Source organism: Ranitomeya variabilis, chromosome 2 (genome assembly GCF_051348905.1).
Source record: "Ranitomeya variabilis isolate aRanVar5 chromosome 2, aRanVar5.hap1, whole genome shotgun sequence".
Taxonomy (NCBI): domain Eukaryota; kingdom Metazoa; phylum Chordata; class Amphibia; order Anura; family Dendrobatidae; genus Ranitomeya; species Ranitomeya variabilis.
The window spans coordinates 90,278,081-90,302,791 of NC_135233.1; the positions used below are offsets into that span (position 1 = coordinate 90,278,081).

The 24,711-nt window shown below is 40.8% G+C and overlaps 1 protein-coding gene across 8 annotated transcripts in view; it reads left to right on the top strand.

Annotated features, from left to right (window-relative positions):
- Positions 1–24,711, top strand: part of CCDC88A (coiled-coil and HOOK domain protein 88A) — a 260,282-nt gene that overhangs the window by 181,101 nt on the left and 54,470 nt on the right. For all 8 annotated transcript variants that reach the window (XM_077282662.1, XM_077282666.1, XM_077282667.1 and 5 more), the window contains 6 exons: positions 1,470–1,614; positions 6,542–6,726; positions 7,043–7,180; positions 8,814–9,884; positions 16,360–16,487; positions 24,059–24,200. In XM_077282662.1, the coding sequence (XP_077138777.1) occupies positions 1,470–1,614; positions 6,542–6,726; positions 7,043–7,180; positions 8,814–9,884; positions 16,360–16,487; positions 24,059–24,200 (1,809 nt within the window). The remainder of the gene's footprint in view (positions 1–1,469; positions 1,615–6,541; positions 6,727–7,042; positions 7,181–8,813; positions 9,885–16,359; positions 16,488–24,058; positions 24,201–24,711) is intronic.

The window sequence follows — 24,711 nt, forward strand, 5'->3', positions numbered from 1 at the left end:
ATTCGGGGGAAATTAGTATGTGCTGCAATGTGCAATGAATTTGGTATTTCCACTAGCTAAACACACCAATGTGAATATTATCATACCATTGGTGCTGTGTGAGCAATGTAAATAAATGTGGGAACATGAGAGAGTTGGTTAGTAGGATTCTACTGCATCAATGACCAGCAAGACCAGACGTAAGTAACATTCCAGCTAGACTCTCTTCACATTCCCAGCAGATTTCCATTTTTGGTTCCTTTTTGGGATGACAAAAATGTAAACAAAATGATCCAGAACTGAATCCATTAATTTGAATGGGGCCAGAAGTATCCCTAAATTTCTTTCAGTTGCAATCTGTTTTTTTTTTTTGTTTTTTTGTTTTTTGCGTCTTTTAATTTTTGTTAGCCTGAACAAAAATGCAGTCTGCACAACTTTATTAACCAAACAGAAAAGAGGATGGCAACTGGATCTGTTTTTTTCTTTTTTTTTAATTTTGAAGACTATATGAAATGGATCATTACTGTTTTTCTGTTAATGAATAAATTTTTTTAAGCACTGTACATGCCCAAAACACTAGAGGTGTTCAGAACAACTTGTAGTAAAATCATATGTTACAAATGGAACAAAAACGGATGGAAAACGGAAACTGTACTTTCCATCCGTTTTTGCTCTTTTTGTAATGGATCCAGTTGTTTTTATTTTTAAGTATTAGATCCGTTACTCACGGACAGGACCTGGACATATGAACAGAACCTTGAGGGACAAAAAGCATAAATCAGTGTGGTCAACAACGACCATTCCTGACATACTACAAAAAAAGATTTTCAAGCCATCGGGTTAGTGGGCTTGACGCAACTTTTCTGTTTGTCTCATCAGATTCTTTTTGACCTTCCCATTTTGTATCTAATTCAGAGAGATCAGTCTTCTCTTAGGTCAGATCTTTTTTGCTGAATGCTATAGAATGAGGTCATGATATGTATAAAATTATAGAAATATGTTTGATTCTCATCCATATTTATTGGATAGCAGATTATGGAATATTTTATTTTTGAATTTTTACTTAAAAAATGTTTCAAATTTTATAGTTTTGATGTTTTCATCAAAAGGATTAAATGTGCTATAGCTACTCGAAATGCAGATGTTATTATCAAGTGGTGGATGAAGGATGAAGAATGACAATGTGATTATTTATTTAATGCATATATAACATTTTGGGTACATGCTTACTGGAGTTTACTGCTGCGGATTGATAAGGAAATGCTTAGAATTACTAAGGGTGAAATTCACAGTGAATATCCACAGCAAAAATTGATATGCTGTGGTTTTAATTTCTGCAGCGCAAGTCAATTTACAGGCAACATTTTGTATTTTCATTTCTTATCCTGTAGAAGGATATGTGAAAATGATAGTATAAACATTTTATCCATAGTGACATATATATACTGTACATGTTTTCTCTTGTGTAAAACAGTTTTATGTATTTTTAGGAACGAGACTTGGATAGAAAGAGGATTGAGGAGCTTATGGAGGAAAACATGTCTTTGGAAATGGCTCAGAAACAAAGCATGGATGAATCCCTACATCTTGGCTGGGAACTGGAACAGCTGTCCAAAACCAGCGATCTCCCAGAAAGTAAGAGGCCAGTCTCCATAATATTGTATTATTCCATCAACGTGCATAGGGTTCATCATCTTCTTCCAGCAGTCTGGACACACCTTCTCATTTAAAGATTTTTCTGTATTTTCATGACTATGAACATTTTTATATCAAAACTATGAATTAACACATGTGGAATTATATACTTAACAAAAAAGTGTGAAACAACTGAAATAATTTCAGTTGTTTCATACTTTTTTATTAAGTATATCATTCCACATGTGTTAATTCATAGTTTTGATGCCTTCAGTGTGAATGTACAATTTTCATAGTCCTGAAAATATAGAAAAATCTTTAAATGATAAGGTGTGTCCAAACTTTTGGGCTGTACTGTATATGCACACTCAATAGGGCTATGGAGAACAACATTGGAAGTCAACTCAAGATAAGTAGCCCAAGTGACCATCAAATGCGGCATATACCAAGGTGATGCACTGTCCCCATTGCTGTTCTGCGTAGGCTTGAACCCCCTCAGTCAGATAATTACAGAGTCTGGCTATGGATACAAGTTCAAGAGTGGAAGCATCATCAGCTACCTCCTCTACATGGATGACATCAAGCTGTATACAAAAAATGAACAAGACATCAACTCACTGATCCACCTGACAAGGATCTACAGTGAAGACATCGGGATGTCCTTCGGACTGGATAAGTGTGGCCGGTTGGTAATAGAGAGGCAAGGTAGTCGAAACTGATGGGGTGGAATTACCAGCAGGGCACATAGCAGATGTACAGACATGCTACAAGTACCTCAGCATCCCACAGGGATATGGTAACCATGATGAGGAGGCAATGAAAGCAGCAACATCCAAATACCACCAAAGGGTAAAACGGGTCCTGAAGAGTCAACTCAATGGGAAGAATAAAATCCGTGCTATAAATACATATGCTCTGCCAGTTATCAGATACCCTGCTGGCATAGTGTGCTGACCAAAAGAAGAGATGGAAGCTGCAGATGTGAAGACACAAAAGCTCCTCACAATGCATGGAGGTCTCCACCCTAAGTCTAACACCCAAAAGATTGTATACCAACAGAAAGGAGGGTGGGCGAGGCTTGATAAGCATCCAAGCCACCATCACGGATGAAACAAGGAGTATCCAGGAATACATCAGAAGAATGGTGCCAAAAGATGAGATGCTGAGGGAAAGCCTAAGGCAGCAACAACAACAGATCTGAAAGGAAGAACAGGAACATGAAGTGCCATGGCAAGACAAGCTGTTGCATGGGATGTACCATCGACAGATAATGAAGGTGGCTGACATGGAGAAATCCTACCAATGGCTGGAGAAAGCTGGACTCAGAGACAGCACAGAGGCAGAGGTTTCACGTTTGCGTCTGTGTGCACAGCGTACGATCCGCATAGATCCGCATGCGTCATGCGTACCTATCTTTAACATGGTGTAGGCATGGACATGCCATGTTCGCATGCTTTTGCGTACGCATGCGGTTTTTGATGGTGTGCGGCGAACACGACATGGAAGCGTCAAAAATTAATCAAATATCCGCAGGCATGCGGATGAGTGCGTTAAAAAAAACGCATTACTGTCTATGGGAACGCATGTGTACGCAAGGACATGCGTACGCATGCGTTCGATGCGCTTGCGTACTTCGGACTGCGCATGTCCAGGAACTGTTTTGAGACACGCCTACCTGGAAATATCGAACATGCTCATAAAAAGCGCAAATGCAAGCAAAAACTAATGCAAACGCTGTGTCTTTTTTTCTGTCATGAGTAAGCTGATGCAGATAAAAAAAACACTGCGTTAGCATGCGTTTTTGCATGCGTTTGCGGATGATATGCTGTGCACATAGATGCAAATGTGAAACTAGCCTAATCATAGCGGCACAAGAGCAAGCACTAAGTACCAGATCCAAAGAAGCAGGAATCTACCACACAAGACAAGACCCAAGGTGCAGAATATGCAAAGAAACCTCAGAAACTGTCCAACACATAGTGTCAGGATGCAAAATGCAAGCAAGAACAGCGTAGACCAAACGCCACAACCAAGTAGCGGGGATTGTATACAGGAACATCTGCACTGCATATGAGTGAAGTCCAAGTGGGAGACCCCAGAAAAAGAGGTGGAGAATGAAAGGGCTAAAATCTTGTGTGACTTCAGGATCCAGATGGATAAGCAGGAGTTGACTAACCAACCAGACATTGTGATAGTAGTCAAGGATCAGACGACAGCAACAATAATAGATGTGGCAGTGCCAAGTAACAGCAACATCAGAAAGAAGGAATATGAGAAGATGGAGAAATACCAGGGCCTCAAAGGGGAACTGAAGAAGATGTGGAAGGTGAAGGCAACAGTGATTCCAGTGGTAATAGGAGCACTTGGAGCAGTGACCCCTAAGTTGAAAGAATGGCTACAACAGATCCCCGGAGCCACATCTGAGCTCTCTGTCCAGAAAAACGCAATGCTGGGAACAGCCAAGATCCTGTGCAGAACTCTCAAACTCCCAGGCCTCTGGTAAAGGACCCAAGAAGGAGAAAGGACAACAAAGACCCCTCCCATTGGGGTGAGAAGGAAGTTTTTTATATGTCAGCTACACTTGATAAAGTAAACACCCTTAGGACCACTATACACATGAGACCCATTTTCCAAAGATGCTGTTTTTTCTCGCAATCAGGGGAGAAAAGATGATCCAATTTGTTGAATTTTAATACATGACTCTTTTGTTCTTACGATATATAAGACATCACCAGAGGAGGCTTACTAGACCTTGCCAGTTGAAGACATAGGTGATCTTGACTAAGCCAATCATCCATGTAAACAAGGCAGTCGGAAGAGATGACTGTTAAGGCCCCGTCTCACATAGCGAGATCGCTAGCGAGATCGCTGCTGAGTCACAAGTTTTGTGACGCAACAGCGACCTCCATAGCGATCTCGCTATGTGTGACACGTACCAGCGATCAGGCCCCTGCTGTGAGATCGCTGGTCGTGTCGGAATGGCCTGGACCTTTTTTCGGTCGTTGAGGTCCCGCTGACATCGCTGAATCGGTGTGTGTGACACCGATCCAGCGATGTCTTCACTGGTAACCGGGGTAAACATCGGGTTACTAAGCGCAGGGCCGCGCTTAGTAACCCGATGTTTACCCTGGTTACCAGCGTAAATGTAAAAAAAAACAAACAGTACATACTCACCATCTGATGTCCGTCAGGTCCCTTGCCGGCTGCTTCCTGCTCTCACTGACTGCCGGCCGTACAGTGAGAAGTGAGAGCACAGCAGTGACGTCACCGCTGCGCTCTGCTCTCGCTGTACGGCGGCTCAGTCAGAGCAGGAAGCAGACGGCAAGGGACCCGACGGACATCAGATGGTGAGTATGTACTGTTTGTTTTTTTTGGTAACCAGGGTAAACATCGGGTTACTAAGCGCGGCCCTGCGCTTAGTAACCCGATGTTTACCCTGGTTACCCGGGTGCTGCAGGGGGACTTCGGCATCGTTGAAGACAGTTTCAACGATGCCGAAGTCGTTCCCCTGATCGTTGGTCGCTGGAGAGAGCTGTCTGTGTGACAGCTCCCCAGCGACCACACAACGACTTACCAACGATCACGGCCAGGTCGTATCGCTGGTCGTGATCGTTGGTAAATCGCTTAGTGAGACGGGGCCTTTAGCAGAGCATTTATCCACCAGCTATCTAAGCTGTTTGGACACCTTATGTACAATATAGTTTTATGGTTAAAGAATGTCTAGTACTCAGTATTCCTTATGGAGTGTTCACTATCATTAGAGTAAAAATGTAGTACATGGATGCACTTAAGCTGGCCATACACATGCCATAGCTGTGTTCATCTGATCGCTATCTCTCCTGCTTCCCACATACACATGAATGATTGGCTTGGATGAGTGTCAGTCTTTTTAGTAGGGATCGTGGAGAAAGCCACTGCCAGGCAGCTCGGGAGTGATTCTGGTGTTTTATTTCAAACTGCCTGATCCATCATTCCTCCAACATCATTTTTCATGACAGAGATGAGGAAATTCCCATACACATACATTAATCAGCGGGTTCCTCCATCTTTTATCCAATATGTATGTGTGCCTTTAGTTCACCAAACCTATATGCTTAAAGGAGTTATCCAGGAGTATTTTATTTTTCTTTTATAAGCCTAAAAATTTCTAGACAGGTAGTTGCTAACTACCTGTCTGTTTTATCCAGCGCCGATCTCTGCCAGCTCAGAGCAGGCATAATTGCAGGGAGCCAGATGTAAATCGACATGATGACCGCAGTCATGCCCGTCAACAGAGCAGCCTTGAAGAGGAAGAGATGCTTTGTTGATGTGAAGCAGCAGAATCGATGGCAGGAGTGGTTTGTGATCTCTCTGAGCTGGCAGAGATTGGCACTGGGCACCACAGGCAGGTAGGTAGCAACCACTTGCCTGTCAGGTCTTGGCCCCATGAGAAAAAATAAAATAGTCCTGATATCCCCTTTAAAGGGTTATTCCTCCCTTTCCCCCCGCCCTTCCCCCCCAAAAAATAATCTCCTATCCATTGATTTTTGGGGAGGAAATAACCATTTGATATGGTTAGGCCCCCAGTGGAGTATCACCCTTTATGGTGTCCATATTACTTCCTATTATGGCATATGAACAGAAGTTATTCAATTGATCTGAAACATTTAAAGTTTTTATACTAACATAGTTTAATACTACATTTACTATTATGTTACAAAATAATGTAAAAGTGAGAATTACATTATAATATATTTATTTTACATTAGATTTAGTTCTACAACTTTCTTCATATTTTTGTTAAATTGAATGAACTTTAAAATGTTTTTGGAAATTGTGATTATGGTTTAATTTATTTAATTTATTTTTCAATTGTGAAGTACTCTATTAACTATGCATTTAGGATGATGTGCTATATGTATCAAAGTGCCACTCAATTGTTCTTTAGTTCCACAGAAGTCTCTGGGGCATGAAGTAAATGAGCTGACCTCCAGTCGCCTGCTAAAGCTAGAGATGGAAAACCAAACCTTGCTGACTACTGTAGAAGAGCTAAAAAATGCTATGGGCTCTGCAGAAGGTGCTAGTGCCAAAATACTGAAAATGGAAAAAGAAAACCAAAGACTATGCAAAAAGGTGTGTTGTGTATGAACTGAAAAAAATCAGCCACATTCAGCCTCCTGCACCAAATCGGTGACTGGAGTAGCATTTTGGGTGCTTCACACACCACTCAGAATAATTCATTAAGTGGCATGGACCTCTTCTACTCCATCAAGACTGGCGAAGCTTGAGCGTGCGCTCCCCAAGCCTTAATGAATCTGGCCCTATATCCTTAATTATTCTTAGTGTATTTTTTAGAAATCACAATGGGATTTATGATCTCATGACCACATTTGTGTTAATTTTATGAATGTATATAAAAATGCAGTGACCTTTTCACTTTTTTTTTCAGCTTGAGAAAATAGAAGCTGAATTAAATCACGAGCGACAATCCATTGAAAGCAGCCAACATCTAAGCAATGACCTTATGAAGGAGAAGTCACAGCTGGAGAAAATCATTGAGACACTGCGTGAGAACTCGGAGAGACAGGTATAGAGACAGACCACCCAAGACCGGATAATCTGATTTACACATGTCTAATAAATGTAATTAGTGAGAAAAAATCAACTTATTTGCCCGAAAGATAATTAATGACTGCTACCAATAACCATTACTAGAACTTCCTTTAAACCTTTTAATGATTAATTTGTCCTTATCAGTTAATGTCTGGCATGTGGTTTTTCTTCAAGTTTTAACTCACAGGAAATGATCAAGTTTTTCAATAACAGAGAAGGATATTGTTAAAAAATAATCAATATTGTGGAGCATCATACCTTAATCACTAGAACTGAAGTTAGTACAATAAAGGGGAGACTTCCTTTTACATTTTTGAATTTTTGTAATTTCCCAACTTTCCTCCCACAAGATATACAATCCTTTAGCATTTATAGAAAAAATAAAAATGGTTGATAGTTTAATGGCTAAGTGAAAAGTCTTGATAAATAACAAGCTTTCAAGACTACTTGGGTCACTTGATCAGGGATGGTTACCGAAAGGTTGCTATTTGTCATTACTTTTTTCAATATGCTATTAAAAGGAGTAGGCCAATTAGAACTCTTATTTTATATTTTTACTTTCTAGTATTTTGTAATTTCCCAAAAGATCTTACCTTTCACTAATATATTGATCAATAATGATTATAGTACTTGATATTTGCTCTTACTATCCCATTATGGTAGCCGTGGTCCACATTTGTTCCATTTTGCCGCATTGCGGATATATAGAGCAGTGTTCATGGATATTTAATGGTCCATATTGTCGCTCCATTCACTTGATTTCATAAGACAGCAAATCTATTTAGAACTATCAAGAACATAAAGTAAATATGATGGTGCCGACTGCTATGGATGAAATACAAGAGCAAGCAAAAACAATTCCAGCAGCACACTGCAAGCATGAAATCATAAGATACTTTCTTAGTTCTTAGTGCACATTTTGATCAAATTGTATAAGCCCATCTCTTAATAACAAGGGAACCTCATCAGATGATACCCTACACTAATAGTCACCTCTTTCTTACCCATACTAGTTACTCACCATTATCTACAATGCATTGCATGTATATATCTGTAAGATGAGTTAATTAATTTGCAGGACCATGGTCCTCTGGCCAGGTCATTATTCCATGGTTATTGAAAGGAGTACTGCAAACCACCTCCTACCTGCTGGCATCTTCAGCTCCTCTTTTGCTGGAGCAACATCATTGTTGTGATAGAGCATACACCCGACATTGTACCAGACCATCTAAATGAAGAGGAGTCGGGATGCAGTTACGTGGCAGGTTGCAGGGTTTCCTTACAGTAGCTATGAAATATTGACCTGTCTGCTGGACTAGGGACTAGAGGCCTTTGGATTTATTCACTCATCTCTAGTCTATACTGTCTCTCTAGAAGCTTTTTCCAAGGATCTCAAATAAAATCTCATGGAGGAACCAATGGATGACAGAGTGTCTATGGTTCTGTAATATGAAATAATAGAAACTCCCCACATCACAATATGGGCACTGCATAACATCTATTTTATTATTTTATTTATTTATTGTATTTTATTTTTCGTGATTACTCCACTATTTTATTTTATACTGGAACTGAACACCGATCCGCATTCTGTTTTTGTGTTTCAGATCAAAGGGCTTGAGCAAGAAAATGAACATTTAAACCAAACCATTGCCTCATTGCGACAACGCTCACAGATTGGGGCTGAAGCAAGAATGAAGGACATTGAAAAGGAAAATAAGATTCTTCACGAGTCCATCAAAGAAACAAGTAGTAAATTAAACAAAATGGAATTTGTAAAGAAGAAGTTAAAAAAGGAACTGGAACACTACAAAGAGAAAGGTGAGAGGGCAGAGGAACTGGAAAAGGAGCTGAACAGAGTAGAGAAAGAAAATGAACACTTACAGAAGAAAATAACCAGTTTAAACATTGTGTGCGAAAAGACAGAATCCTTAGAACAAGAGAACGTGAGCTTAGAAATTGAAAACAGAAAGCTGAAGAAAACTTTAGATAGCCTCAAAAACCTCAAATATCAAATGGAGTCGCTGGAGAAGGAAAACAACCAACTTGAGGAGGAGAACTTGGACCTGAGGAGAATTGTGGAGTCCCTCAAAAGCACAAACATTAAGGTGGCTCAGCTGGAGCTTGAAAACAAGGAACTTGAAAATGAGAAGGAACAATTGAGGAAAGGGATGGACCTCATGAAAGCATCTTGCAAGAAGATTGAGCATTTAGAAGTCAGCTACCAAGGACTAGATACTGAAAACCAAAGGCTACAGAAGGCTCTGGAAAATAGCAATAAAAAAATCCAACAACTTGAAAGCGAGCTGCAGGATGTAGAGATGGAGAACCAAGCATTGCAGAAGAACTTAGAAGAACTAAAGATATCCAGTAAGAGGTTAGAACAGCTAGAAAAAGAGAATAAGCTCCTGGAGCAAGAGACCTGTCAGCTAGAAAAGGACAAAAAACAACTAGAGAAAGAGAACAAAAGGTTACGACAGCAAGCTGAGGTTAAAGACATCACACTGGAGGAGAATACTGTGAGGATCTCAAATCTCGAAAGGGAAAATAAGTTACTTTCCAAGGAAACAAGTGCATTTAAAGAGTCATGTGCTAGACTAAAAGAACTGGAAATAGACAATAAGGAGCTTGTGAAAAGAGCGACCATTGACAAGAAAACACTAATTACACTAAGAGAGGTAATCTAATGTCTAATAACATTTCCATGTTGTACTGTGATTATTTACAAGGAAAATAGTTATTTTCCATAAGGTGGTACAATGGTTAGTCTTTCTTAGCACAATTGGAATCCTACTCAGTCCTAAAAGCAACTCCATCGATGGATGTCTCTGCTTTGTCCACTAACCCGACTTGTGATTCAAGTCTCATTAAAACTTTGGACACCTTCTTATAGGGTAGTCACTTATAGCTGGCACTAAAAGTGTTTCTTTTCTTCGGTCTAAAGAAGAGATATTTTCCATTATACTAAGAACTTCATAGCTTTTATTTTTCTATCTCCCCACGGTGAATCACTGTAAAGCTATTTGGAAAAAAAAAGAAATGATAAGGCCAGACACAGTTTTTTTTTTTTTCAAAGATTTGTGTTAAAGATAAACCAATGTCACTGAATAGATGTATTTTCAGAATCTGTCAGCAGGATTTCACCTCCAAATCTATTTATATGCACATGTAGCTCTTTCAAAGAAAAGTCCAGAAATACCTTTATTTAGCCAGTCCATTCTTTAGTTTTCAAAAAATCTGCATTTGAGGCAATATACTAATGATGCAAAGGGCTTTCATTGCATGCAAGTTCTTCCCAAACCTTTGTCACTCCGGCTCTGTTCTCTGCCTAGTGCCGCAGCTACTTGCTTGTCTGACATCCTCTATTCTGCAAGATTTCCAGTAAATGAGCCATCAACTCAAGCAGGATCAGGCAGCTCGGGCACTGCTGATATACTGGCAGGCAGGCGGGCATGGCTGACACAGAGCCACAGGTAGGACCCAGTTCAGCCTGGACGAACAGGAACAGCTTCAGGAAGAGCTGGGTTTCTGGTAGGGGACTGGAACACTAGAACTGGTTGGACCTAGTTCAGACGGAACAGACAAGGAACTGTAGATGTGGACAAGCAGGGAACTGCAGATGCGGACAAGCAGGGAACCGCAGAAGAGACAAGACTTGGTTCACATGGGACAGACAGGGTTAGGCTAGCACAGAACAATTACAAGGACACATGGCAGACATGACCAAATTCACACAAGACCAATACAAGGACAGGTACACACAGGACAGACAAGGTCAAAATCACACAGAGTACTTACAATGAAGTAGCAAGTGTACACACCAATCAATAATGTTACACAGAGACAACAGAATAGAGATAAGGCCTGGTTTAGATACTGCACATTTTGAGATAGGTACTGGTTTAGACACTGCAGGTTTTAGAGATCGGTACTGGTACACAGGAGTTTAAGGAGAAAACCAGACTTGGGTACAAACAGTTTAAGGGACAGTTTCTAATAAAGACAAGAATGGACCCAGGTACAGGTTCGGAGTACAAGCCTAGGCACACAGACCCAGGTAAACAGGTTCAGACAAGATCAGAAACAGGACCTGGCCACTCATTAGATGCACACACTCTGAAAGAGAATGTTGCTCAGGCACCTCCCAACAGGTGGAGGTGCCTTAAGTACCAAGTGCCTCTCAGCAATAGGCTAGGGACATATTAGGAATGTAAGCACTGTTTCTTTAAGAATCAGGAAGTGCACGTGCGGACACTTAAAGCATGCAGCCAGGAAACCTGTACAGCAAGCAGAGGACCAGAAGCGCAGTGCACACAGTAAACCGAGGACAAAGAGTTCACTGCGCGGCCTAGGGTGGTGAGTACGACGGTGTCCCTACATGGTAGAGGATGAGAATCCATGCAGGGGATGCAGTCAGTGGGGTTATACACTGTATTTTCCTAATGCTGCCTCATACTCTCAGATTGGTGTTTTGATCTTACATGTATTATATTTTGCTTCAAGATGACTACCACAATGATATGGGGAGCACATTGGTAGGTCTAAACCATGACTTCCCTGCCTTTCATATCCCACATCACAAGAACACTTATCACTGCACTCCCTATGCCTCTGCAGTGCCCAGCTTGAAAGCTGGAAGAACAGAATGCCAATCTGAGCGCAGGAGGCAAACAGAGGGCAACAGGTAGGGTGGCTATACATGAGAAGTGTTTAGTGACTTTATAATTATGTAGGAGAATATTCCAGATTTAAAAGGAAGCACTGGTTTGAAGGATGACGAGAGGGTCAGATTTCATGGTTAACCAGAGGATATTACTCATGGAAGGAAGGAAGACAACTGTTGTCAGTTTTTGTTTTCCGTTCTTCATCTGTTTATGACACAGCTGTCTGCTCTTATTTATTCTGCATTCTTTATCCAAAGAGAAAAAAATAGTAATATTAATTGTGGGGACAATAAGAAAATGCAAAATATTAATATAAATAAAATATATACTGTATTGTAATAAATATACATACCTTGTGTGAGAATGTGTGTGTATGTGTGTGTATATATATATATATATATATATATATATATATATATATATATATATATACATACATACATACATACATACATACATACATACATACATACATACATACATACATACATACATACATACACTGCTCAAAAAAATAAAGGGAGCACCAAAATCCCACATCCTAGATATCACTGAAATGGAATATTCCAGTTGTAAATCTTTATTCATTACATAGTGTAATGTGTTGGGAACAATAAAACCTAAAAATGATCAACGTAAATCACAATTAATATCCCACGAAGGTCTGGAGTTGGAATGATGCTCAAAATCAAAGTGGAAAATGAAGTTACAGGATTATCCAACTTCAGTGGAAATGCCTCAAGACAAGGAAATGATGCTCAGTAGTGTGTGTGGCCTCCGCGTGCCTGTATGACCTCCTTACAATGCCTTAGCATTCTCCTGATGAGGCGGCGGATGGTCTCCTGAGGGATCTCCTCCCAGACCTGGACTAAAGCATCCGCCAACTCCTGGACAGTCTGTGGTGCAATGTGACATTGGTGGATGGTGCGAGACATGATGTCCCAGATGTGTTCAATCGGATTCAGGTCTGGGGAACAGGCGGGCCGGTCTATAGCTTCAATGTCTTCATCTTGCAGGAACTGCTGACACACTCCAGCCACATGAGGTCTGGCATTGTCCTGCATTAGGAGGAACCCAGGGCCAACTGCACCAGCATATGGTCTCACAAGGGGTCTGAGGATCTCATCTCGGTACCTAATGGCAGTCAGGCTACCTCTGTCGAGCACATGGAGGGCTGTGTGGCCCTTCAAAGAAATGCCACCCCACACCATTACTGACCCACTGCCAAACCAGTCATGCTGAAGGATGTTTCAGGCAACAGATTGCTCTCCATGGTGTCTCCAGACTCTGTCACGTCTGTCACATTTGATCAGTGTGAACCTGCTTTCATCTGTGAAGAGCACAGGGCGCAAGTGGCGAATTTGCCAATCCTGGTGTTGTGTGGCAAATGCCAAGAGTTCTGCACAGTGATGGGCTGTGAGCACTCAGACCATCCTCATGGAGTCGGTTTCTAACCGTTTGTGCAGTCACATGCACATTTGTGGTCTGCTAGAGGTCATTTTGCAGGGCTCTGGCAGTGCTCCTCCTGTTCCTCCTTGCACAAAGGCTGAGGTAGCGGTCCTGCTGCTGTGTTGTTGCCCTCCTATGGCCCCCTCCACATCTCCTGTTGTACTGGCCTGTCTCCTGGTATTGCCTCCAGCCTCTGGACACTATGCTGACAGACACAGCAAACCTTCTTGCTAAAGCTTGCTTTGATGTGCCATCCTGGATGAGCTGCACTACCTGAGCCACTTGTGTGGGTTGTAGAGTCCGTCTCATGCTACCACGAGTGTGAAAGCACAACCAACATTCAAAAGTGACCAAAACATCAGCCAGAAGGCATTGGTACTGAGATGTGGTCTGTGGTCCCCACCTGCAGAACCACTCCCTTGAGTGTGTCTTGATGATTGCCAATAATTTCCATCTGTTGTCTATTCCATTTGCACAACAGCATGTGAAATTGATTGTCAAACAGTGTTGCCTCCTAAGTGGACAGTTTGATTTCACAGAAGTTTGATTTACTTGGAGTTATATTCTGCTGTTTTAGTGTTCCCCCTATTTTTTCGAGCAGTGTGTATGCATGCGCGTATACACTGTGTTCCAAATTATTATGCACATAGAGTTTAGGAGTGATAAGGTTAGAATTTTTTTGTTTGTCATTTAAACTCATTGATGGTGATGTGTATCAGGGCTCTTTATATCACTGAAAGCAATTGCAGATACCTGTGCAAATTAGTTTGGCAGTGTGTGTCCAAATAAAGGCAAGACTACTTAAGAAGGCTGTTCCAGATTATTAAGCAGCCTACATTTTTGGCCAAAATGGGAAAGAAAAAGGATGTGTTGGCTGCTGAGAAGCAACAAATTGTGGAGTATTTAGGTCAAGGCATGACTACAATCAACATTGCCAAGACACTTCATCGTGATCATCGCACAATCAAGAAGTATGTAGCTGATTCCCAGCACACACGTGTGCGTGCTGATAAGGAAAAATTGAGGACCCTTTCCTACAGGCAATTGCGTAAGGTTAAAAGAGCAGCTGCAAAATTGCCTGGTCATAGCAGCAGACAAGTTTTTGAAGCTGCTGGTGCCTCCAACGTCCCCAGAACAACAAGATGCAGGGTCCTTCAGAGGTGCGTAAGCCATCCTGTCGACCACTTCTATCCATGCACACAAGCAGAAACAGCTCCAGTGGGCCAAACGATACATGAAGACTGACTTCCAAACTGTTTTGTTCACCGAAGAGTGCCATGCAACGCTCGATGGTCCAGATGGATGGAGTGGAGGATGGCTGGTTGATGGACACCCCATGAAAACACGGCTAAGGCGCCAACAAGGAGGAGGTGGAGTAATGTTTTGGGCTGGAATCATGGGGAGAGAGATTGTCGGCCCCTTTATGATCCCTGAAGGGGTAAAGATGAACTCCATAATCTATGTGGAGTTTCTAAAAACACTTCCTGCCATGGTTCAAGAGGAAGAACCGTGCTTTCCGCAGAAAGATCATTTTCATGCATGATAATGCACCGTCTCATGCTGCAAAAAACACATCTGCATCTCTGGCTGCTATGGGCATAAAAGAGGACAAACTTATGGTGTGGCCACCATCTTCCCCTGGCCTCAACCCCATTGAGAACCTCTGGAGCATCATCAAAAGGAGTGTCTATGATGGCGGGAGGCAGTTCACATCTAAGCAACAGCTCTGGGAGGGTATTCTGTCCACATGCAAAACAATTGAAGCAGAAACCATCCAAAAACTGAAAAATTCAATGGACGAGAGAGTTCAGAAGCTTCTTTCGAACAAGGGGTCCTATGTGCAAATGTAACATCACCTAGAATAAAGTTTTCACTTGAAAACTGTTTGATTTCATTTTGTATTAAGCTGATAATGCTTATAACTTCACAATTGACCATTTTTTTGTTCAAAATAAAATAAAAAAGGTTGAAAACTCTGCTGTGCATAATAATTTGGAACATGCATTTTGAGTGTTTATTTTTTTTTAAAAGATACTGTTTTCATAGGCAGTTTGTTCCAAAACATTGCAATTATACTAGAATAGTAGATGACTGGAAAATAACAATGACTGCAATTCAGATAGGTAATTTAGAGAAAATATGAGGAAATATTATTTGCATAATAATTTGGAACACAGTGTACATATATATATATATATATATATATATATATATATATATATATATATATATATACACATACATATATACACATACATACATACATACATACATACTCTTGTTTTTTTTTTCTTTTGAAATTTTGAGTTTAAGTGTTCCCTTTATTTTTTTTTGAGCTGTGTGTGTATCTCTCTCTCTCTCTCTCTTCTTTATATATATATATATATATATATATATATATATATATATATATATATATATATATATATATATATATATATATATATCAATATCTCAGTCACGGGCCAAGTACAGGTGCTTCTCACAAAATTAGAATATCATCAAAAAGTTAATTTCAGCTCTTCAATACAAAGAGTGAAACTCTTATATAGAGTCATTACAAACTGAGTGATCTATTTCAAGTGTTTATTTCTGTTAATGTTGATGATTACGTCTTTCTAACAAAGTAAGTCTATGGAGATGCCTTCTGACGCTCCATAAGTTTACATTGTAAAATCCACTTTTGGGTCACATAGAGCACAGCGTGATCCTGAGAGTCTGAATTGCCATCATGTGACCCAGAAAAGGACCGGAATGGCTCTGGATCCCGGAGACATTACACATCACTAACATTTACACAGGTTTAGGGAATACAAAAAATTAAGGGAAGGTCTTCTTTGCGAAATGTTCTTTGGTGCCTAATTGGATATTGCGAAATTGGCCTTTTAAATCAATATAAAAAAGGCAGTAATTCTCCAGTAAGGGAGGAAAAAGTCATTAGATAAGAAAATAAGATAATTGGTTTAGATCTTCTTTATTTTCTAGTCAGTACCTTTGGAATATTTATTTTATATAACTGAGGTCTTCCTTAAATGTTTAGGATTTGGTGAATGAGAAGTTGAAGACACAACAAACGAATAATGAACTGGAAAAGCTCACCCATGAGCTGGAAAAGATTGGCCTCAATAAGGATCGACTCTTACACGATGAGCAGACAAGTGACGACAGGTAAGCACAAAAACATTTGTTTTATTTTTAAATCAGATCATATTTTTTATTTAAAGTTTTAAGTCTAATCTAGAGATCCACAATCAACCAGACAAGGAAACAAATAAGGGGATTAAATATATTTCCCAAAAGTAGTTGTAGTCCAGCCCTTCATAGTCACCATCAGTTTGGCTTTGGCAGCTTTTTTTCCATTTTTCCAATGCTCGATAAAAAACTCATGTACGTATGCATGTATTTTGACAAAAGTATAGAGTTTTAGCTACAATCAGGAAAGAAACAGGATCTGTTAGATCCATTTTTTTCCTATTGATCCTTGGAGATCTCGAGAATTAAATGGATGCTGCATTATGGAAGTATTCCCCTTCTAATCACTGATTGTAGTGGAGATTGTGGTTCCGAACTGGTGAAACGTATGGCACACAGAGGGATTACGGATTCGTGATATTGACCCCTAAGTACTCTGAGTGCTAACAAGGGTCCATGCACGAGGCATTGCCATGGCCATGAGCCCTTACATATTAATACCTGTGCAGTTATGCTCACTGACATATGGATAACGAGGGCAGGACAGGAATAGGCATGATGATGTTTAAAGGGAATCTGTCAGTAGGATCAACGCTTCTAAGCCATCTATATGGGCATGTAGGACATAGGAAGCTTAATATAATGAGATCTTAATATCTATGATCCGATGTTCTATTTCAGAGAAATCCATGTTTTTCTTATATGTAAATGAGATGTTCCAGGCTATGGGGAGGACACTGCCTGGAAGATAACTCCGCCTCCACAGCTGAATTTAAATAAAAGGGGATTCACCAGTGTGAGACAAGTAACTAACACAGAACGGGAGCACTGAACTTTGTGTTCTTGCAAACACATTTTTTGCAGCTCTCTGAGCTCGGCTGTAACGGAGCAATATTGTAACCCTGTCAGCCTGTGAGCTGGAAGCTGAGAGGATCCTGCAGATGTGTCAGTTATAATCACACACAGCTCTGCAGTGCGATCAGGAGAGACACATCACACTGGTAAAACTGGTAACCATAACACTGGTAACCATCCCACATCACACTGGAAACACTGGTAACCATCCCACATCACACTGGAAACACTGGTAACCATCCCACATCACACTGGTAACACTGGTAACCATCCCACATCACACTGGAAACACTGGTAACCATCCCACATCACACTGGTAACCATCCCACATCACACTGGTAACACTCATAACCATCCCACATCACACTGGTAACACTGGTAACCATCCCACATCACACTGGAAACACTGGTAACCATCCCACATCACACTGGAAACACTGGTAACCATCCCACATCACACTGGTAACACTCATAACCATCCCACCTCACACTGGTAACCATCACACATCATAATGGTAGCACTGGTAACCATCCCACATCACACTGGTAACACTGGTAACCATCACACATCATACTGGTAACACTGGTAACCATCACACATCACACTGGTAACCATCACACATCATACTGGTAACACTGGTAACCATCACACCTCACACTGGTAACCATCCCACATCACACTGGTAACCATCACACATCATACTGGTAACACTGGTAACCATCACACATCATACTGGTAACACTGGTAACCATCACACATCACACTGGTAACACTGGTAACCATCACACATCATACTGGTAACACTGGTAACCATCACACATCACACTGGTAACCATCACACATCACACTGGTAACACTGGTAACCATCACACATCATACTGGTAACACTGGTAACCATCACACATCACGCTGGTAACCATCACACATCATACTGGTAACACTGGTAACCATCACACATCACACTGGTAACCATCACACATCACACTGGTAACACTGGTAACCATCCCACATCACACTGGAAACACTGGTAACACTGGTAACCATCCCACATCACACTGGTAACACTCAACCATCCCACATCACACTGGTAACCATCCCACATCACACTGGAAACACTGGTAACACTGGTAACCATCCCACATCACACTGGTAACCATCACACATCATACTGGTAACACTGGTAACCATCACACATCACACTGGTAACACTGGTAACCATCACACTGGGAAGTCCCCTTCATATAAAATAAGCTCTAAAAACATAGTTGTTATATGCTTTTTTTGATGACATGAGACTTACTCCCATCACACTGGTAACGATCCCACATCACAATGGTAGCACTGGTAACCATCACACATCATACTGGTAACACTGGTAACCATCACACATCACACTGGTAACACTGGTAACCATCACACATCATACTGGTAACACTGGTAACCATCACACATCACACTGGTAACCATGCCACATCACACTGGTAACACTGGTAACCATCACACTGGGAAGTTCCCCTTCATATAAAATAAGCTCTAAAAACATAGTTGTTATATGCTTTTTTTGATGACATGAGACTTACTCCCAACATATGGGATCTGTCATCAGACTGTTCTGCGTTTTGTAAGAGCGGCATAGTTTGGATGCAGGTCCTTTCTCCTGTTTAACAAAAAGGCACAAAACTAATATTCTGCTGTTTTGATCAATAAACCATCAGTACGGCTGCACTTGTCTACATGTCTCCTGTTCTACTTGTCACGAATTAGGCAGGGAAAGTAGAATTTAATCCAACTCCATTTATTTCCATAACGGTAGGTGATCAGAGCCGATGACGTCAGCTGGCTCAGGTGCACGAGCGTCAGGTATCACTTGCCCTATTAGTATATGACAGGTTCGCGTCCTGTTCTAATGACCTGAGTGTGATGCCTTCTGCTCGTGCACCTGAGCCGGCCGATATAGGCAGGTGTGACGTCACTGGCATGTCATCGATCCTTTGAAGAATAAATGTCACCAAAGTATGGTTTGAAGATGGCCAACCACTTCAACAAGACCTAATTGATCGCTCTTTTGATAATGAAAATATTGAGTACGGTAACACAGGCTACTTTCACACATCCATCTTTCGCCGTCAGGCTCAATCCGGCAAATTTTGAAAAAACTGGATCCGGCGAAAGATGCCGTCGGATCCGTTTTTTTCCCATAGACTTGTATTTGCGCCGGATGACCTTACGTTTCGTCCGGTTTTCGGCAGATCTGGCAAAAATGTTGTTTCCGGCGTCTGTGAAAAAAACGTACACAGTAACGTTTTTTGTCTCCGGCGAAAAAGCCAGAAGCGCCGGATCCGGTGCTTACGGCTTTTTGCTAAAATGGAAGTCTATGGGTGCAGGATCTGGAAAATGACGGATTCTGGCGGCGGATTCCGTTTTTTTAAACTGAGCATGCTCCAATTTTTTTTAATCCAATTATCTGGATTTGCTAGAAAAAATGGATCCCTCACATCAGTTTTTCACAATTTGCAACAGATCCGTTTCTTCAAAAATTCGCCGGATCCTGCCTGACAGCAAAAATAGGATGTGTGAAAGTAGCCATAACAGAGTAAATATAAAACCATAACAGTTCTATCTGCAGTAGTCCACCAACCTACTGATGGTTTCCAAGAAGCAATACTCAGCTTTTTTCCCCCTATACAACGCAGTTTAACAGGAGGCTTATAACACTCCACATACATGGTCGGTTTTATATTGAGCTACTAGATCACCAGAAGAGTATAAAGAAGAGTAATGGTATTTCGGGATGCCTCTTACGGCATTTACTCAGACATGTCCCCTGGTGGTATTTGGGCTGAGGTATGTAAGAACATCTGTTATTTGCGGCTCACCATTTCCCATCCTCGGAGCTCCAAGCTTACAGCTTTCTATGTAGTGAACCAGTCATGGAGTTACTTAATGAAAAGGTAGCTTAATAGTAATAAAAGCTGACTCAATAATTACATGTAATCCCTTCTCCTTTCATGTAGCCATTCCACGCATTCCAGTGATGGCAGGTGAAAGTACAGATTGTTCCGTACCGATAGGTTATTTACATGAATAATAGAATAGAAGGTTTTATAATAATACTACCCTTAATTGCCCATCACATTCACATAGTATTTGCTTTCTTAAAATTATTGCCATTTAGTGCAGTAAAATAGTTACCGTACATTGGTTGTCCCACTATTACATCACATCTGCGGTATAGATCATAAAAAATATTTGCAATTTACAACTGTTAAGAAAAGATCCAGTGAGTTATGACGTTCTTACATTATAACATAATTTCTATAATTATATTATATTACGGTATAATGCCACCAGGTCCATCTAATGAGCATTATTCCGCTGGTCGCACATGCTCAGTCCCTCTCTCTACAGCCAGTTATATACATAGTGAGTCACTGTTCACTCCAGAGCAGGTTTCTGGCAAGCTACCACCAGTTCCGACTGTACGTAAAAAATATTCATGTACCGTATTTTCTTTTTTTTATTTACAAAAATGACAAATTACATACATTTTAATCGTTGTGTATCACTGAAAAAGAGGCGCACATTATTTCAATAAGTGAATGTAAAAAAGCTTTACAGCTCTTTAAAACCATATGTACAAATGAACAGGAGAAAAGTAGCTGCTCTTGAACTGGTAAAACTCATTTGCCACTTACTTTTTTTATATATAATACTCATTGGGTGCGATGTATTTTACGATCGTCAACCTATGTCTAAATATTTAAAGGGGTTATCTACTACTGGACTAGGCTGCTGATTGGCTGCAGGCTTTACTATTCCATCAGAGGGGAGATGCACTCTGATGGAGTAATGAAAGTCTGCAGCCAGTCAGTGGCCATTGATTGGTTATAGCAGTCAGGTGATACAACAATGTGTCACATGACTCGCCGAGCATAGAAGAGTCGACATAACAGTAACTGCGCTACTTCAAGAGGTGAGAATCGATTGTTTTTATTTTCTTTTGGACACTGAGATAATCAATTAGGGGGAGGCCAAGTAATAGACAACCCCTTTAAAGGGAATCTGCCACCAGGTTTTCCCACTTATTCTGAGAAATTTATAATGTACAGACAGAAACCCTGATTCCAGTGATTATATTTATTTATTTTACTCACTTAAATAGCAGCATTAGTTCCACAGCGCTTTACAGACATTATCATCCCTGTCCCCATTGGGGCTCACAATCTAGATTCCCTATCAGTATGTCTATGAAGTGTGGGAGGAAATCGGAAAACCCAGAGGAAACCCACGCAAACACGGGGAGAACATACAAACGCCTTGCAGATGTTCTTTGGTGGGATTTGAACCCAGGACCCCATGACTTGGCCATTCTAACACCTGGATACGTTTATTTGTGAACCATTCCATTGTAGATTTTGCTTTATGTTTGGTATCATTGTCTTGTTGGAAGACAAATCTCTGTCCCAGTCTCAGGTCTTTTGCAGACTCCAACAGGTTTTCTTCAAGAATGGTCCTGTATTTGGCTTCATCCATCATCCCATAAATTTTATCCGTCTTCCCTGTCCCTGCTGAAGAAAAGCAGGCCCAAACCATGATGCTGCTACCACCATGTTTGACAGTGGGGATGGTGTGTTCAGGGTATTTAGCTTTGTTCCCTTTACGCCAAACATATCATTTGGCATTGTTGCCAAAAAGTTCGATTTTGGTTTCATCTGACCAGAGCACCTTCTTCCACATGTTTGGTGTGTCTCCCAGGTGGCTTGTTGCAAACTTTAAACAACACTTTTTATGGATATCTTTGAGAAATGGTTTTCTTCTTGCCACTCTTCCATAAAGGCCAGATTTGTGCAGTGTACGACTGATTGTTGTCCTATGGACAGACTGTCCCACCTCAGCTGTAGATCTCTGCAGTTCATCCAGAGTGATCATGGGCCTCTTGGCTGCATCTCTGACCAGTCTTCTCCTTGTTTGAGATGAAAGTTTAAAGAGATGGCCGGGTCTTGGTAGATTTGCAGTGGTATGATACTCCTTCCGTTTCAATATGATCGCTTGCACAGTGCTCCTTGGGATGTTTAAAGTTTTGGAAATCATTTTGTATCCAAATGCGGCATTAAACTTCTCCACAACAGTATCACGGACCTGCCTGTTGTGTTCCTTGGTCTTCATGATGCTCTCTGTGCTTCAAACAGAACCCTGAGACTATCACAGAGCAGGTGCATTTATACAGAGACCTGATTACACACAGGTGGATTATATTTATCATCATTAGGCATTTAGGACAACATTGGATCATTCAGAGATCCACAATGAACTTCTGGAGTGAGTTTGCTGCACTGAAAGTAAAGGGGCTGAATAATATTGCACACCCCACTTTTCAGTTTTTGATTTTCCACAAAAATTTAAAATAACCAATAAATTTAGTTCAACTTCACAATTGTGTTCCACTTGTTGTTGATTCTTCGCCAAAAATTTACATTTGGTATCTTTATGTTTGAAGCATGATATGTGGAATAGGTTGAAAAGATCCAGGCAGCCGAATACTTTCACAAGGCACTGTAGTCTTTCATATTCATGAGATCTCTATAACCCTGCCCCATCACTGATTGGCAGCTTTCTGCCTACCCACAGTGTAAACAGAAAGCTGACAATCGTTGGTGTGGCTGGGGTTATACAGAGCTCAGCATTTAGAATACTGGCAAATCTGCAGCAGAGAAAATGTTTTTTTTGCAATCAAAACTGTAGAATGCAACCCAGTAAGTGATACATCGCTGGAATCCGTGGTCTCTGCCCCAACATTATACTGCTCTCACATGTGGTAGGAAAATCCTGGTGACACAGTCCCTTTAACACAGAGTAGTTTTGGTGGTAAGGCTTTTGAGCACATAGCCGCATGGAAATTTGTAAAGATCTTGTCTAGCTTTGAACAACGATTCAAAGTTTTTTTTATATGGAATTATAGTATACTGTAAGTTATTTCTATTAATGCACTAACCGGCATCCCTGAGGCATTTATAATGTTGGTGTTTTTTTTAGTTTTTTGTTGTTGTTGAGGGGTCTATGGGTCCTGGCAGGCACAAGGGGCCATGTATCACTCCTACTTCTGCACCCACTATATAGCTCAGATAGTGATTGTCCAGATCCCTTGTGTATAAATAAAGCTGCAAGTTCGTAAATCGTTTTTGATCCTCGCTCCAGTATAATAACTTTATTTTGTACTTTACCCAATATGTTCCCATGTCGGCTGTACTTCAGCCTTCTTTCGCATGTGCACAGACAGGAGAATGGAGGCTTTCATGTGCTTCTGGCCATTTGTGCCAAAACAAGTAGAGCTATAGTGTACACAGGCCCAGCGCTACAGGGGCGCCGAGCAAGGAATTCTTACAGCTTTGCAAATTGAGAAGGTGGAGATTTTGTGTATTAATGAGGCTGCTGTGCTTGGCGGGCTGTGAAATTGACCTTTCTTTGAAAAAATGCAAGAGATAAAAAACCGAAGATCTGCGACTATCAATATTAGTTATAAACATGTTTCACGTAGATTTTCATTATTACTTAGAGCTTGTGTTTTTCTCCAACTTGTAGAATTTTTTTTTTAATGTGAAAAATGTTTTTTGTATGTGACTTTCCGGGTGGGCGTTGTACAGTCAGGTAATTGCATCAGACGAAATTAACAAATATCCATGTTGTTAAGTAGCAGGTACAAGCTCCTGGAATCAAAAATAGAATCAACCTTAAAGAAGTCGCTTGAAATTAAAGAAGAAAAAATTGCTTCTCTCGAGGCTCGGTTAGGAGAGTCGGCTAATTTTAATCAGCAGCTTCGACAGGAACTGAAAACTGTGAGTATAACGTTTGCACAATTGGTAACAGTCCTGGTTTATGTGGGAATGTCCAATGAAAGAGGCCGACTTGTCTTACATAGGGTTTCCTGGGTTATTTTAGGGGTGTTTCTGGGATTGAGTAGGTCTGAAATTGGAGCATGATTTGACATTGAAAAATATGATTGTAGACTCACAGCCTGAGTTTAATGCAGCATATCATAAATTGCAAGTACATACGTAGTATATCTCATAGGTGTTAACAACCATGGCATTTTTCACTGTTCTAATTAGTGGGGTTCTGGAGGTCAGAACATATATAGAAATCGTGGGGACCCTTAGCAAATTAACTCCTTTACCTTCACCGTCACGGAAGAGGATGGCTAGAAACGTCAGACGATGTAACTAGCCAATGAGCAGAGCTTCGTTCTATAATAGGCCATCTGAATCTGATATTTGACCAGGCCTACAGAAGTAGGTGAATGCCAACCAGAGGGCAGGACCTTGGCCCCCAAACTCTCACACCCCATAG